Here is a 19,571-nt window from a genome sequence, read left to right on the forward strand (position 1 = left end):
ATCTGTTTGCAAGTAAGTGGTAGCATATACTTTATTGGATTAGGTCTGCAGAAATTGAGGATTTTTCTTTATTATTTTTGGTGCATCTAAAAGAAAGCAAGATCACTTATTTGTAGACTGATTTCCTTGCATTCACCTAAAACAGTAGCCAATAGTTATTGGAAACTTTCTGTGACACATAGGCAGCATATAGGTAGGCTCCTGCTTAATGGTTTGTAAATGCTCACAGTTATCACAACAATACACATATTAGAAGACTTACAGTTTATATTTGCTTAATTGAAAAGTGCCAGTCTCCTTTCCCCCCTAGATCACTCACTTAGAATTTGGTTGATTCTTTTATTAACACTCAGTGACCCAACCTCTGGCTTCAGTTCATGCTCATGTGGTCTGCTTAATTGGTTCCTTTCATTGCATTTGTATCATCAGCAAAGTGCTTTGGACTTGCCCCCCAAAGCAGTATTAGAAATTGGCTTCAAATCACAGAGTGCAGTCCTGATTCAGAGAGCAAGTGCAAACTATACCATTTCAGGTGTAATGGCAAACTAGGAGATAAGTGGAGGAACAGGAGGGAGCATGAAGCTTATTGTCATAGCGCAGAGTCACTGATAATTGTTATGGCCCTTTTAAACATAATGTTATTGTATTCCAATATCATTTAAAACCAGCTTATTTTAAATATTAAAATTAATCATTTAAAAACATTTTCTTTGAAATTGTTTTATATCTACCCTGTGTCTTTGTAAAGCCAAAGTGTTGTTTGAGTAAGCAATCATAGCTAACTGAGTATCTTATGATTGTTCAACACACTTAGATATATGAGCAGATATTTGCATGACTTTCTCCCACCAGGAATTCTGTAGAACAAATGTAATACTGCTAAACAGAGATTACAGGCTAGAATCCAGGCTGCTTAATGACTTTGAGTATGATGTTAATAGTGTAAAATACCAGTGAGGTAGTTGGTGGATGCTTATGACAAATTTGTGAGGATAGATGAAGCATACATGCATGGGCTTGATAATCAAATGCCTTCCTTAGACTCGTGACTAACATACAGAAGTCAACATTTCCTTAAAACTTACTTGATTGTTGTTGCATATGAAAATCTGACCGCACTTGTTGTTGCCGGTGTACAGTATAAGTGGTGCCTTGACTTACGAACTTAATCCAGAATTGTGTTCGTAGGTCGAAATGCTCATAAGTCGAAGCACCATTTTCCACTGAAATGCATGGGAATGGGATTAACCCATTTCAGCATTTCATAAAAATACAAAATAAATAAATAAAGCACACAGAAAGCCCCATCGGAAGGTGCTGGGGCTTTAAAAAAAAACAACCACCAACCAAAAATAAACAGAACAAGCCCCGAATGCTGCAAAAACTAAACAAAGCAAAAAACCAAAAATATATTGAGCAATCCCCATGCTGGGATTACAAAAAACAAAACAATAAAGTACAGAAACATAACCCCGCTAAGCAGAAACCCACCCTGCAAAACCCACCCAGAAGTTTCTAAAAAGCAAAAAGTAGCACCTTACCAGGCAGACCGAAGCCTCTTCCGATGGCACTCACTCCCCAGTGGATGGTGGCCGGCAACAGGCGTAGGGTGGCGGAGGGGGCCCTTACTCATGAGTAGACCTGTGACTTCCGTGGGCCTTACTCATGAGTAGACCTGCGCCAGGGATGGGCAGGGAACGCACCAGCTTCCTGCACCCGGCAGCAATCCAGAGCTGCCCCGAACTCTCCTTCCTCCTCCTGCACGTCAGGAGTAAAAAAGTTCCCTGATCCCCTGCTCTAACTGTTGGGGTGAAAGAGCTACAAAGAATCAGCTTCTTTGCCACCAATAGTTTGAATTTCCCTCCTTTCCCCCCTAGCCTTTTCTGTTCTTAGGTCGAAGCTCCACTCGCAAGTCGAAGCAAAATTTTGCAGGCAGAGCTGTTTGTAAGTCGAAATGTTTGTAGATAGGGGTGTTCGTAAGTCGAGTCATCACTGTATGTTGTACTCTGGCTTTTTAAATATATACATACTGTATATTCCACGTTTATGTATTTGCCTAATAGTTGCATAGAAATTTCAGGGTAACATAAGAAAAAAATAGCTTTCTTTCCGGTTTAGACATTAATGGCTGTGTGTTGCATTATTTTGAGGGGACAGCACATTTACACTCTTATACAAGCTGTATACTTGCTGCTTTACATTGTAGCTAAGTGCCATTTCTTCAGTGTTGTCACATGAAAAGATATACTAAAATATTTATGAAATGTGAAGGCGTGTATACTGTACATGAGACCACCGGTGGAGATTATGTTGAAGCTGAGTTTCATCAATATGCTGATTATGCTGTCAGTAACCTTGCAGCCAGAACAACCTCTCTGGAGGCTGTGGCCAAGTGAGGCTCAGCAAACTGAAGTTGAATCCAAACAAGTCAGAGGCAATGCGGGTCACTCGGCTACTGATAAATCCATCAGTCTTCTCTGTAATTGTTGATTGCGTGACAATTTCCTCTAGTGTTCCAGATAAAATTCTGGGTGTTTTTTTACACCTAATGCACCTTCTGAAGAAACTGGTAGGAGCTGGTTGGCACTTTACTAGCTGTCTCTGGTCTGCAAACTTTCTTCCTATCTGAAGAGGGTAGATGTGATTACACTGATGACTCCTTTAACCTTGAGATTAGAATATGGTAATTTATTGTATATGCTTTGAGGACAATTCAGAAGCTTCAATTGATACAGTACAGGGCAGCTAGGCTGTTGACAGTTGCCTCCCACCACCATGTGACATCTGTTTTGTGCCAGTTACACTGGCTGCCATCGTTTTTTCAGGTTAATTCAAGGTTTTGGTTATTATTTTTAAAACCCTATACAGTGGTGCCTCGCTAGGCGATGATAATCTGTTCCACTGAAATTGCTGTTTAGCGAAATCATTGTCTAGCGAAAAGCAAATTGTCATCTAGCAAAAATCAGTTTGCGAAGCAGGGACCAAACATTGTCCAGCGAAATTCCCCCATAGGAATCACTGTTTTGCAAATCGCTATAGTGATCGCAAAAAGTCAATGTCTAGCGAAAAAACTCATGCAGGGTAATTGTCTAGTGAGGCACCACTGTACAGCTTGGGACACACATACTTTTTGGATGTCTCTACCTATATAAACTACTGCACCAATTGAAGTTATCTGGAACTGACCTTTTAAAGGTGCCAACTTTTACAGTTGTTCAGCTCAAATGTATTAGAAAAAGACCTGTTTGTATTGCTGCCCTTATGTCCTGGAACTCTCTGGCTGAATTCCTGCCACATATGATGTCCTAGCAAGGATTCAGGAGGAAACGTAAGGTAGTCCTGCTCCACTGTGTCTTCAGATGTTGTTTCCGCCACTTACGTGAAGTATTTTTGCTATTATAGATGGTTGTGTTTGTTATATGTTTTAATGTTTTGTGTCATTATGATGTACAGCATTATGGCTGTTTTTTGCACAGAAGAATGATATGTAAAAGAAAATAAGTAAATAAATAATATAGGTGTTTTGGCCTTGCTTTAGAGCTCAGTTAATATTAAGATACCTAGCTTAAATTAAATTAATTCTAATTTTTTAAGCATGTTTGTGCCTCAGTGCCCTGTTTTGGGTCATTTTAATTACAGCCTGTAATTACTAGCTTGGAACACTTAGGCATGTGTAGGATCTAGTTGATCAGTTAGCATATTATTCAGAAAATTCATTCAACTCCTCTGCAACTCTTCTACTCCAGCAGCTGCAGATGATCAAATATGTTATACTTTGTGATTTAATGGTGATATATTTATCTTAGCCTATTGTGTATTGAAGGTATCTGCCTTGTATAATTCATTTTTCTCTTGACTGAAACGTTGGAACCTTCTGGCCCTATTTTCATGTGTCTTGTGTCTCCCCCCCCTTTTAATTATGTTGGAAGAAGCATTCAGAATGTTAATTTTAGACTGTGTAGCTAGTAGCAGAATGTATACGTTTCCACTGGTAACAACTAACCATAATTTTAGAAGAGTGGCCTGAAATAAAAAAACAAAAGCACAGCAGTTTAATATCAACATTAAAATGAGACATGTATGATCAGCCTATGTGGTTCTAAACTTATACAAAAGATCGTGATTGGTGATCAGCCCCTGATTTCCTGACTTCCTGCTGTATATACACAACAAAGCCTCTATAACTGATCTTTTTGTAGGATATCTCTAACCTCTACCTTAGTTTGGAGGTGGGCAACATTTAGTCCATATGCTTCATGCAGAATCCAAAAGACCCAAACGTGGCCCCCATGCTCCTCCAAATTTTCAACTTTTGGGTGTGTGTGTGTGTGAGAAAGTCCTTTTTGGCTCAGTGTTCCCTTATGTAATCTAGGGGTACTGGGGCTTCATTATAAAATGGTACCAGTGGTGGTTTAGACTGGAATCCCCCTGTTCTTAGGACCCTGTCCATACCACCAAGCAAGTTTTATTTTTTTAAAAGACTAGGCCACTGGGGAGTAAGAGAGAACATTCTTAATAATTCCCCCCCCCCCTTTTGTAGGGAAAATATTTGCGATCCCACCCCCAGGATACAGGGGTTTGGTTATACATAGCCGTCAGGCTTCAGGAGATCACTCAACACTGTTGCATTTTTGACCCTGCATAATCAAAATGTACTATAGAATAAATATCTTGGAAATGACTTAACAGATGTTTTATTTTTATTTCCCTCATAGGGCGCTAATGCCTCAGCTTTGGAAAAAGAAATTGGTCCGGAACAGTTTCCTGTCAATGAACATTACTTTGGTTTAGTAAATGTAAGTTGCCTGTCCTGTTTGCTTTGAAAGTGCTGGGATGAATAATGGGAATCAAGGAGATACAGTGATGCCTTGCTTAACAATTGCCCTGCATTATGACGAATCCGCTTTACAATGATATTTTTGCAATTGCAATCGCAAAACAATGGTCTAAATGAGGGAATTTTGCTTAGCGACGATCGGTTCCCTGCTTCGGGAACCAATTTTCGCTTTATGACAATCAAAAACAGCTGATCACTGGGTTTTCAAAATGGCCACCGGATGCTTAAAATGGCTCCCTGCTGTGCTTAGGGATGGATTCCTTGCTATACAGGCAGCAAAAATGGCCGCGGTATGGAGGATCTTCGCTGGATGGTGAGTTTTTACCCCATTGGAATGCATTGAACGGGTTTCAGTGCGTTTCAATGGGGTTTTTAATTTCGGTTTACAATGTTTTCGCTTAACAGCGATTTTCCTGGAACGGATTATCGTCATTCAGCGAGGTACCACTGTATCTGAAATATTGCTTCTGACTTATTTAGGCTCTATACCAGGGCGGACAACTTGTGCCCTGTTTATAAACTATGATGATGATAATGGTTTATGTTAAGTATTTATTCTTTGTTTTTTCAACCTGCAGCCTGGTAAAGTTATATACAGTGAATTAAATTACAACATTTTTCAAGAACAAGTTAAAACTGTTTTTAAAGCCAATTTTTAAGCAAAAGTTCACATGAAATACTACAGTTTTGCAGTGACAAAATATAAGCCTATTTTCAGTCTCTTAATCATACTAAAGAGAAGACATTGTCCCTTCAATAAGAACCACATAAGGTGGTATAAAGCTCAGAGCTGATAGCATTTTGTACTGTTGCATACATTAAAAATTAGTCACTAAATTATAGATGTTTTATACTTCACTTTTTAAAATAGTAATTTTAATGATATGGCACTGAAAAAAGATACCCAATGGTTACTGAATGTTCCTAATATAAACAGTGTACAAGAAACCAATAGCGATAAACCAGAGCTAAATCTTGTGACTTTTGTGTGTATCACTGATTTGTGGTTAAGTTATACTGATGCATCCAGGATTTTGGATTTTTGAGGCTTAAATCCTATAATTCTCCATTTGGGAGTTCCACCTAATAGCTCCACACCTACAGAACCTAAATGGTTCTGTAGGTGTGGAGCTTTGTGGCTTAACATAGGTCTGGCTCCTTAATGTTCAGAATGGAAGCTGTCCCACTGTTAGACAGAACCTGCCTTTCCCTATGGCACAATAGTTAAACTGCAGTATTGCAGCCAAGCTTCTGCTCACAACTTGATTTTGCTCCTGATGGGCCCAGGTAGCTAGCTCAGGGTTGACTCAGCCTTTCATCCTTTCAAGGTCAGTAAATTGAGTACCTAGCTTGCTATGTGTGTGTGGGGAGGAGGGATGTGTAGCTGCATAATTAAATTGTAAATTGCCCAGAGAGTGCTTAAGCACTACAGGACAGTATACAAACAGCACATTTTGCCTTGCTTTGCTTTTTTCTTTGCCTGTGTTAGGTCACAAAGCCTTCCTAACTAGGCTTTTTCTCCAGGAAAACAGTTTTCGATGTCTGTAGGTGTGGGCCTGTTAGCTGAAACTCCCAGAATGGATTGTTGCGGGATTTGTAGTAAAAAAAAATGCAAAATACACACACGCGCATACAAGTAAATGCATATTTCTGAATTTCTCTTTTTAATGTATCTTTTATAGTATAGATAAGCTTTCCTTTTTCAGCTTGATCTAACGGATCATTTATTTGTGTTGTAGTTTGGAAACACATGCTACTGCAATTCAGTTCTTCAGGCACTTTATTTTTGTCGTCCATTTCGAGAGAAAGTCTTGGCATACAAGAGTCAGCCCAGAAAAAAAGAGAGCCTTCTCACCTGCTTAGCTGATCTGTTTCACAGCATAGCCACCCAAAAGAAAAAGGTTGGAGTGATTCCTCCGAAAAAGTTCATAACAAGACTGCGAAAGGAGAATGGTAAACAGAATCATTATAACAATATGCTTTATTAGAAAGGTAAAAATACAAATGAAAGCTTGAGCCAGTTCTGAGTCTGTGGTGCTGGAGGAGGAGGGGAGAAAGAGCAGAAGGAGAAATACAAGGCAGGATTGGGTGGAGGGCAAGTTGCCCCAAGCAAAGAATGACTGACTTGTGAGAGGTTGATGAAAAGCGTGTTACAACGAAATAGTTAGTGCTGAACAGGGCAGCATTAAATGGTATATTACTGAAATAGAATGCTGAATGTACCATCTCTAGACACCTAGAGTGGTCTTTTAGGCCAGATGGGTGGGGTATAAATCAAATAAATAAATAAAAATAAATAAAAATATTGTGTTAGACTAAATGCTTATCTAGTTTTCATAATGGCTAACCAGATGCCCCCAAGGAGACACAAGGGCAGCACTGGTTTCTCACTCCTATTAATTACTAAATGTAAGTGTTTTTGAGGATTTTTGTAAATTTACTTACATAATAGCACTCTTTATTGTTTTTGTAGAGCTTTTTGATAACTACATGCAGCAAGATGCACATGAATTCCTGAACTACCTATTGAATACAGTAGCAGATATTTTGCAAGAAGAAAGAAAGCAGGAGAAACAAAATGGCCGTCTGCCAAATGGCTGCATTGACAATGAAAATAGTAACAGTCCGCCAGATCCAACATGGGTCCATGAAATATTTCAGGGAACATTAACCAATGAAACAAGGTGTCTCACTTGTGAAACAGTAAGCATTTTTTACACATTACTGTATTTTTATTTTGCTTAATATAGCACTGAGTCCTTTGGAGAGAAATGCAGGAAATGAATGAATGAATGTATATTTGTATCCTGGGCTCTTGAATGTATCCTGTTTGCCAAGTCATACATACCTAAACTGTTCTATTGTTTTAAGTTCCTAAATTGTCACTATAAAAGGAGTAGAATAAAAAAAATTGCCTATTGGAAGACACTGAACACAATTGAATATAAAATACTTATTTATATTTGAATTGTTCAATGATTTGGTAAAGGGGGGCATAAATATGTACATTCCATACTCAGTCTTTGTGGAATGAAGTAGTGCCCGCATTTCCTTTTGTAAATGAGAAACATGAAACTACTCTTATCCTATGAACAAAAGCTGATTGATTGCAATCCAGTTTTTGAGTGTTATTAGCATTTTGCACTATTTCCTTAGAATAAAAGTCTAGACATAAAGTAATTACCAGTTGTCTTTTTGAAACTTACTTTGGTTTAAGGGATGTGTTGGCGCTGCGGGTTAAACCGCAGAAGCCTCTGTGCTGCAGGGTCAGAAGACCAGCAGTCGTAAGATTGAATCTATGCAACGGAGTGAGCTCCCGTCGCTTGTCCCAGCTCCTGCCAACCTAGCAGTTCGAAAGCATGTAAATGCGAGTAGATAAATAGGTGCCACCACGGTGGGAAGGTAATGGCATTCTGTGTCTAGTCACGCTGGCCACATGACCACAGAAACTGTCTTCGGACAAACGCCGGCTCTATGGCTTGGAAACGGGGATGAGCACCGCACCCTAGAGTCGGACACATCTGGACTAAATGTCAAGGGGAACCTTTACCTTTATCTTGCTTTAATAAAGATAGTAGTTAAAGTGTACCTTGTAAATGCAAGGGTAGTTAATACCTTTTATTGGACCACTATAAATCAAACAAATTGCAAGTTTTGATGGAGAAAATTCCACTTCTTCAGGCTTAGCACAACTCCTTGATGAATAGTGCAGAAAAACTACACAAGAATCCAAAAATTGGTGGTACATGCCTATGAGAGTTGATATAAGCTCTCTGAGAGTGCAGTCTCACGCCATTTTGCAGCATGGTCTGGAATTTTTACACCCATCTCTTAGACCAAAAGGCTTCCGATTACTCTGTGATTGTCCTCCTACACATACATACAAACACACTCATATGGCCTGCTTTGAAACTCCAGTTTCTTTTTGCTGTAAGGTTGGAGAAAACACCACAGAAACAACGCAGCCTCCAGCACAATTTAGAAGTTATAATTTGGTTTATTTACCAAGTAGAAATAGCTAAAAGGGGGGGGGCAGTGCCAAAGAATGCTCCAACTACCATAGAATTGCACTCATTTCACACGCTAGCAAGGTTATGCTCAAAATCCTCCAAGACAGGCTTCAGCACTATATGGACCGAGAACTCCAAGAAATACAAGCTGGATTTCGAAGGGGCATAGGAACTAGAGACCAAATTGCTAAGGATTATGGAGAAAGCTAGAAAAACATCTACTTCTGCTTCATTGACTACGCAAAAGCCTTTGACTGTGTGGACCACAGCAAATTGGCATGTTCTTAAGGTGATCATGCACTCCCATTTCTTTATCTGTCTCCTGAGAAATCTATATGTGGGACAGAAAGCAACAGTTAGAACTGGATATGGAACAACAGGTTAGTTCAAAATTGGGAAAGGAGTATGACAAGGCGGTATATTGTCTCCCTGCTTCTTTAACTTATATGTGGAATACATCATGCGAAAGGCTGGGCTGGAGGAATCCCAAACTGGAATTAAGATTGCTGGAAGAAATATCAATAACCTCAGATGTGCAGACAATACCACTCTGATGGCAGAAAGTGAGGAGGAATTAAAGAATCTCTTAATGAAGGGAAAAGAGGAGAGCGCAAAAAATGGTCTGAAGCTCAACATCAAAAAAACTAAGATCATGGCCACTGGTCCCATCACCTCCTGGCAAATAGAAGGGGAAGATATGGAGGTAGTGACAGATTTTACTTTCCTGGGCTCCATGATCACTGCAGATGGTGACAGCAGCCATAAAATTAAAAGACACCTGCTTCTTAGGAGGAAAGAAATGAAATACCTAGACAATATCTTTAAAACAGAGACATCACCTTGCCAACAAAGGTCTGCATAGTCAAAGCTATGGTTTTTCATGTAGCGATGTATGAAAGTGAGAGCTGGACCATAAAGAAAGCTGACCACTAAAGAATTGATGCTTTTGAATTGTGGTGCTGGAGGAGACTCTTGAGAGTCCCCTGGACTGCAAGGAGAACAAACCTATCCGTTCTGAAGGAAATCAACCCTGAATGCTCACTGGAAGGACAGATCCTGAAGCTGAAGCTCCAATACTTTGGCCATCTCATGATAAGAGAAGACTCCCTGGAAAAGACCCTGATGTTGGGAAAATGTGAAGGCAAAAGGAGAAGGAGACGACAGAGAATGAGATGGTTGGACAGTGTCACCGAAGCTACCAACATGAATTTAACCAAACTCCGAGAGGCAGTGGAAGACAGGAGGGCCTGGCATGCTCTGGTCCATGGGATCACAAAGAGTCGGACACGACTTAACGACTAAACAACAAAAAATAGCCAATTGTGCCAAAATAATGTTTTTACTTGGTGAGCACAAGGAAATGTTTCTTCAGATTGTAGTCACCTCCAGCTGATGTGAAGAATCAGCGTTGTTGGTCTTGAGAGTCCACATTGTATTTCATGTTGATACTAGGGTTTTTTAGAATTTTTGATTCTGTGTGATTAAGAGCCTCAAGGCACAGTGCTTAAACTGCAGTATAGCAGTTAAGAGGAAGCCTTGAAAAGTAGTTATTATTTATTCAGTGGGAAACAGTAGAATATTAGGGCAATATTGCAATTACATCTTCTGTATCTTGCTCCTACAAAATTTATGAAGAGGTTCTCTGAATCTGTTATTATGACCCTTTAGTGCCAGTTCATTGATAAATGTGTGGGTTTGTGGGTGAGTTTTTTTTTTTTGACACCTTGTTTTTAAAAGTACTATGTAGTGTGAAATGATAATGTTAACATTTCTGTTTAATTTACAGATAAGCAGCAAAGATGAAGACTTCTTGGACCTTTCAGTTGATGTGGAGCAAAATACTTCAATTACCCACTGTTTAAGGTATGGAAGATTATCTGGCCACGGCTCTTACCGTCATATTCAACTTCACATTTTTTTAATGTAATGAAAATTATGTCTTTTAATTATGCCAGCATATCTTGATGCAGGAGTCTCACACTTTTTAACATGGCTTGGTAAGGGAACCAGAAATACCACATATCCTTATCTCTACTTTGTATTATTGTTTTGGGACCAGCATATCCCAAATAGTGTAATGTACATAGTTTAGTGCAAAAGAGAGATGTTCATGAGGGAAAACTTTGGGGTCTGATTTGTCCTGGCTTCTTTATGGAGGGGAGATGCCTCATTCATTTCTGGGTCATTCATGTACAGTGGGGCCTTGACTTATGGACGTTCCTACTTATGAAAATTTCAACTTACGAAAAGCTCCGGCCGCAAAATTTTGCTTCTACATGCGGACAGAGGTTCGAGTTACAGACCCAAAAAGGCAGGGGGAAAGGGTAGGAAATTCAAACCGTTGGTGGCGAAGAGGCTGCTTCTTCACCCCAATGGTTAGGAAAAGGGAGGCTCAGCCTCCCGGGCTTCCACTGCTGCTGCCACCGCTGCCGGAAGGCGAGCCACTGGACCATCCCAACTGGGCTCAGCCTCCCAGGGTTCCCCGCCGCCGTAACAGCTGCCACCGGGGGCTTCCCCGGCTTCCCCACTGCTGTGGGAGGCCTCCTGAGGTTCCCTGCTGCCATGACAGCCACCGCTGGAGGCCTTCCCATCTTCCCCACTGCCGTGGGAGGCCTCCCAGGGTTCTCCACCGCCGTTGCAGCCACCACCAGAGGCTTCCCCAAAGGAGTGGAATACCATAGGATATGAAGGATGCAAACATTGTCACATTGTACAAGAACAAAGGTGACAGGGGTGACTGCAGTAACTACAGTGGCATCTCTCTTCTCAGCATTGTAGGGAAGCTGCTTGCCTGTGTTGTGCTGAACAGACTCCAGGTGCTTGCAGACAGAGTCTATCCAGAATCACAGTGTGGATTTCAAGCTAATAGATTCACCATCGACATGGTATTTTCCCTCAGACAGTCGCAGGAGAAATATGGGAAGCAACAACAGCCACTCTTTGTGGCCTTCATAGATCTTACAAAGGCCTTTGATTTGGTTAGCAAAAATGGCCTTTTTAAAATATTTCCCAAGATTGGATGTCCACCTCAACTCCTTAATATCATCAGGTCCTTTCATGAGGAAATGAAGAGCACCATAGTTTTTGATGGCTCAACATCAGATCCCTTTGACATCCGAAGCAGAGTGAAACAGGGCTGTGTCCTTGCACCGACTCTGTTTAGGATCTTTTTTGCCATCATGTTGAAGCACGCTTTTTGGAACTGCCACAGAAGGTGTCTATCTCTGGACTACATCAGATGGAAAGCTCTTTAATCTCTCTAGATTGAGAGCGAAAACAGCTGAAATGCATGTGGGACTTCCTCTTGCTGATGATGCAGCTGTTGTTGCCCATTCTGCTGAAGAGCTCCAACAAATTATGAATCGTTTTAGCAAGGCCTGCCACGATTTTGGATTAACAATCAGCCTGAAGAAAACACAAGTCATGGGCCAGGGCATGGACTCACCTCCCTCTATTACCATCTCTACACAAGAACTGGAGGTTGTTCAGGATTTTGTGTACCTTGGCTCAACTATCTCTGACACACTCTCTCTAGATATCAAGCTGGATAAATGCATTGGCAAAGCAGCTACCATGTTCTCTAGACTCACAAAGAGAGTATGGCTTAATAAGAAGCTGACGGCATTTACCAAGATCCAGGTCTATAGAGCCTGTGTCCTGAGTACACTCCTGTACTGCAGTGAGTCCTGGACCATTTGTACACAGCAGGAGAGGAACTTGAACATGTTCCATATGCATTGTCTCCAACACATTTTGGGTATCACCTGGCAGGACAAAGTTCTAAATAGTGCAGTCTTGGAACGAGCTGGAATTTTTAGCATGCATATATTAGTGAAATAGTGATGTCTACGTTGGCTTGGGCATGTTGTGAGAATGGCGGACGGTCAGATTCCAAAAGATCCTCTGTTGTCCCCTTCTCCTCTTGCCTTCACACTTTCCCAACATCAGGGGCTTTTCCATGGAGTCTTCTCTTCCCATCAGATGGCCAAAGTATTGGAGCCTCAGCTTCAGGATCTGTCCTTCCAGTGAGCACTCAGGGTTGATTTCCTTCAGAATGGAGGAAGGAGTGAGTAGAGGAGATATTTCAGCAACAAGGAAAATGTTTTCCCCCATTCACATTAACTCAAAAGAACCATTCCTAATGCAAAATACATTTTGATAAGACATCTGGTGTTTGTAAAGCTATTACCATAGTGTGTTCTGAGACTGGAGTTTGTCTTGCATTTTAATGGGAATTTCTCTATTTCAGAGGTTTCAGCAATACAGAAACTCTGTGCAGTGAATATAAATATTACTGTGAAGAGTGTCGCAGTAAACAAGAAGCACACAAAAGGTATGGTCAGCATACATTAAGCTTTTCAGAGATTTTTAGTAATTTGTCCAACTAGTCCTCTTTATGTCATATATTGAGAGTTCAGCATTCGTATTCTCAAAGTATATTTTCTAAAATATCAAATATCAAACTCCTTAATTTAAATTAGTGATTTTAGCCATTCAGTTGTCCATATCCCTGATGTTTGAAGTTCATGTGAAATTCCAATCCTGCCTATAACTGCTCTTTCCCCTGCCTCATGTTCTGTCTGGCTTAAGCTCCAGCTGTTACAGAATATTAGTGTCTGAGCAAGCACTGTAAGGAGCAACCATCTTTGAGTGACTTGTGCTAAACAATATGAGCTGTTGTTAGGATATGATATTTCAAAGGAGAAAGTGAGCACAATAGGTTTTAAGAACACTGGTTGAAGTGTTAGCATAGTAAGTTGCACTAGGGTAGGCCTATTGAATTAATGAAAGGGCTTGGAAAAATGTTTTAAAAAAGAAGCTACTTCACAGGTTTTTAAAATACTTGAGTACAGCACCGTGCTCTCATTTTCAATTCAACATGCTTTGCAAGTAGTGTTGCATTTCAGTTATTCCAAACCTTTCAGTTGTTTTTGTTCCTTGTTACATATAGTTTATGACTTGCTATGTATCAGCTGTGGACTGTTATACAAACAGATTGTTTAGGAGGTGTTGCCACAAGTATCAGGGTTTTATTGTGTATACAGTTGTGAGTGACTGTATTGGAATTACAGCTAACACTGAGCAAGTGTTCATTGTCGAGATATGTGTCAGTGTTGGAGTTAATTTGAATAATGTTCAGTGACTGTTCATAACAGAATTAAATACTGGATATTACTGCAGTGATCAACTTAATTTTGTTTCAGAATGAAAGTCAAAAAACTGCCTATGATTCTAGCCCTGCATCTGAAAAGATTTAAGTACATGGATCAGCTGCATCGATATACAAAACTCTCATACAGAGTAGTATTTCCTTTAGAACTTCGGCTGTTTAATACATCTGGAGATGCCACTAACCCTGACAGAATGTATGATCTTGTGGCTGTGGTGGTTCACTGTGGAAGGTAATACAATATGGTGTGATCCATTGATTTCATTGACTTAGTAGAAAATATTGGCCCAAATCCTGTTGCGTAACTTAAGCAATGTTGTAAGTTTCCCTGCCACAGTTCCTGGGAGTGAACATGCATGGACCCAGCCAACAAATGCACACATCCCTGATTGCAGTATAGACCGGAAATTAACAACTTTGCTCAAGTTGTGCAACAAGATTTTGGCCATTGTTGCATTTCTGTTAAAAATCTAGAAAATGTTGGATTATGTTACATACACAGAGGAGATGTCTATTGCACAATAACAATGACTAGCATTGTTCATTGAAGAGTTTGGGGCAATTAATTCTTTAATTGACATTTTGTTATTACCTCAAATCATATGCATTTAGTTTATTCAGATAACTCATACATGGATAGATATATTTCAATATTATTTATTTATTAAATTATTTTTACCCATCTTTCTCCTTAAGAAGAACTCAAGGTGGTTTGCATGTCTTATATGCCTTATATGTCTTTGTCCCAAATATTTTTTACTTTACTTTGTATTTTATCCCACCTTGCTCTGTTCACGGGAACTTAAGGCAGCTTGCAGAAAATATTTTAAATTGAAAATACTGGAATTTTCATAGCTGTGAAATCAGTCTTCTGACAGAAACTGACAGTGTTAAATCGGAACAGTTGGCAGGAAGTTCTAGCATTACATTTCCACTGTGAAGCGATACATAATTATCCTGTTCATAATTATCCTAGGTACTACTGGAGGATATGGTATTTATTGCATCTTGCATTTTTTGATATTCGTGAATGAACAGTTCTATCCCATGTGTATTCTGGAGTTGTTATCTGCTGTGAAGTTAACCTCATAGAACAGTGTAATGGTGATTGTTTATTTAATTATAATTTTAGAAAAAATTCTGTGTTAGAAATGTATGTTGCTGGCTATATATTGGCTGCAATCCAGTGTGTAGTAAGTTGCAACTACAGTAGGCTCATTGAATCAGTGGAACCTATCAAGTCTCCACTGATTTCATGGGCCTTCTTTGATTACAATGTACTACTGGATTTCAGCCAATGCACCTATATTAAGGTAGAACTTCTGTTTCCCATTTTAAAGGATGTGTATGTGAATTTTTTTTTCTGTTACTTTCACCTGAATATCATTCCTCCCCCCAAAAAACCCTGCATTTTATATAATAGTGGTAATTATCAAAGTACTTTCCCAGTATCTTTAAGTGCTCTTCAACCTGAAGATGGACATATAGACTGTTTGTTTGTTTGTTTGTTTGTTTGTTTATACAGTGGACCAAACCGAGGACACTATATTGCAATAGTGAAGAGTCATGATTTTTGGTTGCTCTTTGATGATGACATTGTAGAGGTGAGTATAGTTGTAATTCTAAATTTGCTAGTTGGAAAGTATTGTTTTATATTTTTTTATTTTTACTGTTTAATTTTAGAATACTTTTGGCATATTAAAAGTATTTGCAAATAAAATCTGCTGTGGTCATGTTGGTATCGAAATACTCCTGCCTTTGTCTTTTTCTCAGTATTATATCATCTTGTTTATTTGAAAGGAACCTTCTTTCTGTCATTTTGATGCTATAATAATCTTCGTTTTGTTTCCCTTTATGCAAAGTTTCAGAATTTGCTTCAAGATCAATTTAGAATGCTTTTTAAAAAAGAAGATGCATGCTTGTGTTTTATTTTGTTTTACAGAAAATAGATGCACAAGCTATTGAGGAATTCTACGGGTTAACATCAGACATCTCAAAGAACTCAGAGTCTGGTTATATCCTCTTCTATCAATCTCGGGATTGAAAGGGTCTGTGATGAAAAGTGACTTCCTGCCTCATTTCTTTTCTGGCTATTAAAGAAAGAAGAATATACTGATTCCTTTCTCTCTTTTTTTAAAAAAAGAATACAAAGAATCGAAGGAATCATAGAGCACTTTGCACAAGGACAAGGTTTCAGTGAAGCTTTCTTCAGTTCTTCATATCATGTTTGTTTAATTTGCTAAGGTATCACAATGACAGTGCTGATCCACCACCAATGTGCAGCAGGAACAGAGAGGCCAGCTGTTCTTGTAAGAGCTTACTATCAGGCAGCTGAAACTGTGCTTAGGAGACTTGATTAAAAGACTTTTCAAGTCAGTGGAAATATTTTCATCATCTTCAGTGTGCTTTGACTTTTGGCTATTATTGCACTAGAAGTAAGTGCAACAGAAACAGTATCAATTTGGCATACTAACTTTTCATTGTTTCTTACTACTAAAAATGAAAATGATTCACTACATTGGTTTTATCTATTCTTAGTCGCTGGGATTCTTGCACACCTAATTTAAGAGAGTTAACCTAACAGTTGCCTTCCTGGCCAGAATAGATTAACAGAATTTGGTATTCATACTAGAATCAAGAAGGCAAGTACGCTCCGCTTCTTGTAAGAAGCTTACATTACAATAATATGTACCTCTGTGGGACAGTTTGGGGTTTTAAACTCCCTATGGGGAAGAATCTGGTTTATAACTATAGTTTTATTTTTATTTATGCATTATTGCAACTTCTAGAGGTTCTGTATTTTCTATTCTCAATTCCAATAATTTTGGATCCTAGATTTGTATATTAGCTTATATCAGATTTAAATATTCTATTTCATTGCTTGTTTAAGAGATTTATCACATTTCTCATTAGGGATACCTTCAAAACTTAAAAAAGCTGGTATCTCTTGGTATATATTAGACATGGTTTAAGGAATTTGACATGACATTTTCTGATATTGTAAAACAGATAATTTCCTTTATTACAATAAGACTCCAGACCTTTGGGTGAGATACCAGGGTTTTTAATTCTAAATCTTCTAAGCAGATTGACTGCAATATTCACCTGGGTTACACATGTTTAAATCCGAGAGGAACCAGAGGGAGAAAAATGTTTGGAATTCTGGGCTTAATTGTGGCTGTACTTGTGCTGTAATTGAAATGTAGAATAGCTACAGCATATCTTGATCTTTGATCCGTGCTTGCAGTGGCTATAAAAATGCCATATGTATGTTAGTTGAAATATTCTGAGAGTAAAGAAATAACTAGTTGACACTCTTTGTTGTGATGGTTCTAGCCAGTAAATTAAAAAAATAAAATAACAAAAATTGTATTTGAAATCTGATTGCTTCATTACAACAAGAAATGATACAGAATTAGGTTCTTCTGATTGGCACTTCATAATATTATCATGTTGTCTGACAGTGGCTGAATGTAATTTCTTTAAAAAGAGGCTGAACGCACATTCCCACTAACTACATTTATGCTGATATTTTGGCACCCCTTTTGGAGATGTGTGTGGATTTTTAAAAATCATTTCATTTTGTTGACATTGTTAAAATATCAACCTGTTTTCTGTCTGCTGCTATAATTAATTCATTCATTTACTTAATCTGTATTATTTAGCTCAGGAAGATAACTTCATATACCTGAACAGTTTTTTAACATGATCACAAAGTGAACTACTTTATTTAACAGATGTGAAAATGTTGTGTCATATTGTAAAGGTTTTTTTAATATAAAAACAAAGATTTTGAAACCTTATTTTGGCCAGTACTCTTTTCTTCTTTTTTCTTTTGTGTAAAATATGTTGCTTAGCCGAAATATCAGTGTTGCCCAGATAACTGTTGCAAGCTTTTGAGGAGAGCATATAATGTTTTATTGAACATAACATTACATCTTTTATAAATTATGCATGAAGCAGATATGGTCATTTAAGTTGTAATTCTCTACATGCACACCTGGTGGCAAGTCTTATTCAACTCTGAGATTTACCTCTGAGTAGACATGCCTAGGATTGCACATTTAGTGAGCATTGAAGATGAATGAAAATCAAATTTGGGGCTGCTTTCTCTAACTCAGATACGTTAATAAATAAATGATACTGATTCTTGCTTGAATTAGGTAGGAAAAAAGCTGTTGTGAATTTAAAATGGTCTAAACACAGTTGAATCAGAGAATACTTTCAGAGCACCTGATGCAGCTGTAAAATGAGCACGTCATTGAAGTGGATAGAATATGGCCTTGACATCCAGGTAGGATGCTGTTGAGTTCTTTGGAAGAAGGTGTAAAATTTAATTTCCTGGAGCTAATTAAAATAAATGGTTTATGAATCCATAGCCATTATAACATTACCATCTAGTCTCTGAAAGCATAATGGAGTTGGAAGGGACCTACTGTATAAGGCCATTGAATCCAAGCCCCTGCTCAATGCAGGAATCCAAATCAAAGTAGATCTGACAGATGGTTGTCTAATTTTCTCTTCAATGCCTCCAGCATTGGAGCGCTCACCACCTCTCGAGGTAAATAGTTCCATTGTACTGCTGTAATATTTAGGATGTTTTTCCTGATATTCAACTGAAATCTGGCTTCCTATAACTTGTGCCCATTATTACATGTCTGGCAGTCTGGATGATTGAGAGCAGATTCTGCCCCTCTTCTGCATGCTATTTGAAAAGTGCTATCATATCTCCCTTCATTCGTCTTTTCTAAAGGCTAAACATGCTCATTTCTCCCAGGGTATTAGCTATTACATCCAATTTTGTCTTATCCACAAATTTGATACACCACTTCTTAACCTCCTCCTAGTTTGAGAAAGGGCCATTGATAATCACTCTCTTAGCATAATTCTGATAACCAACTGTGTATCCACCTGACAGTTTTCTATCCAACCCAAACCCTAGATTATCATGGGGCACTTTGTCAAAAGTTTTGCCGAAGGCAATATATGTCTACAACATTCCCATCATCTACCCTTAGTCTGGCAGGATTTATTCTAAACAAATCCATATTGGCTCCTGTTTATTACTGTATTGTTTTCAACTGTCTGCAGAGTGACTGCTTTATAATCACCAGATCATCCCTGAGATTCATGTACGTCTGACAGGTCTGTAGTTCCCAGGTTCCTCCTTTTTGAAGACTGGAAGAGGGACAAGGTTAGCCCTCCTCTAATAATGCAGCACTTCACCCAACCTCTATGATTTCAAGAAAATAATAGACAATAATTCTGAGAGTTCTTCGGCCAGTTCCTTCAATTCTCTTCTATGCGGTTCATCAGGCCCTGAAGATTTGAACTCATTCAAAGTAATAAGGTATTCCTTGACTATTTGTTTATCAGTCTCAAGCTGCAACCAACCCTATCCTCTCCCTATGTATTTCACATTTGCCTAGAGACAGTCATAGACTGTGTTTTGGAAGAAGTTTGAAGTAAAGTAGGAATTGAAGACTTCTGCCTTTTCTTTGTCATCTGTTAATCGTTTTTCCATCTTCATTGAGTAGGTGAGCCACTATTGCTC

The 19,571-nt window shown here is 38.8% G+C and overlaps 1 protein-coding gene across 1 annotated transcript in view; it reads left to right on the plus strand.

Moving 5' to 3' along the window:
• USP12 (ubiquitin specific peptidase 12) overlaps nt 1-17,820 on the plus strand; it is a 30,495-nt gene extending 12,675 nt beyond the window's left edge. Inside the window, exons 2-9 of the mRNA XM_020788564.3 lie at nt 4,716-4,796; nt 6,577-6,790; nt 7,311-7,540; nt 10,634-10,710; nt 13,097-13,180; nt 14,052-14,249; nt 15,543-15,621; nt 15,960-17,820. Coding sequence (XP_020644223.2) covers nt 4,716-4,796; nt 6,577-6,790; nt 7,311-7,540; nt 10,634-10,710; nt 13,097-13,180; nt 14,052-14,249; nt 15,543-15,621; nt 15,960-16,061 — 1,065 coding nt within the window. The 3' untranslated portion in view covers nt 16,062-17,820. The remainder of the gene's footprint in view (nt 1-4,715; nt 4,797-6,576; nt 6,791-7,310; nt 7,541-10,633; nt 10,711-13,096; nt 13,181-14,051; nt 14,250-15,542; nt 15,622-15,959) is intronic.
• Nucleotides 17,821-19,571: the final 1,751 nt, after the last annotated feature.

The sequence above is a fragment of the Pogona vitticeps genome, chromosome 3, assembly GCF_051106095.1.
Source record: "Pogona vitticeps strain Pit_001003342236 chromosome 3, PviZW2.1, whole genome shotgun sequence".
NCBI lineage: Eukaryota > Metazoa > Chordata > Lepidosauria > Squamata > Agamidae > Pogona > Pogona vitticeps.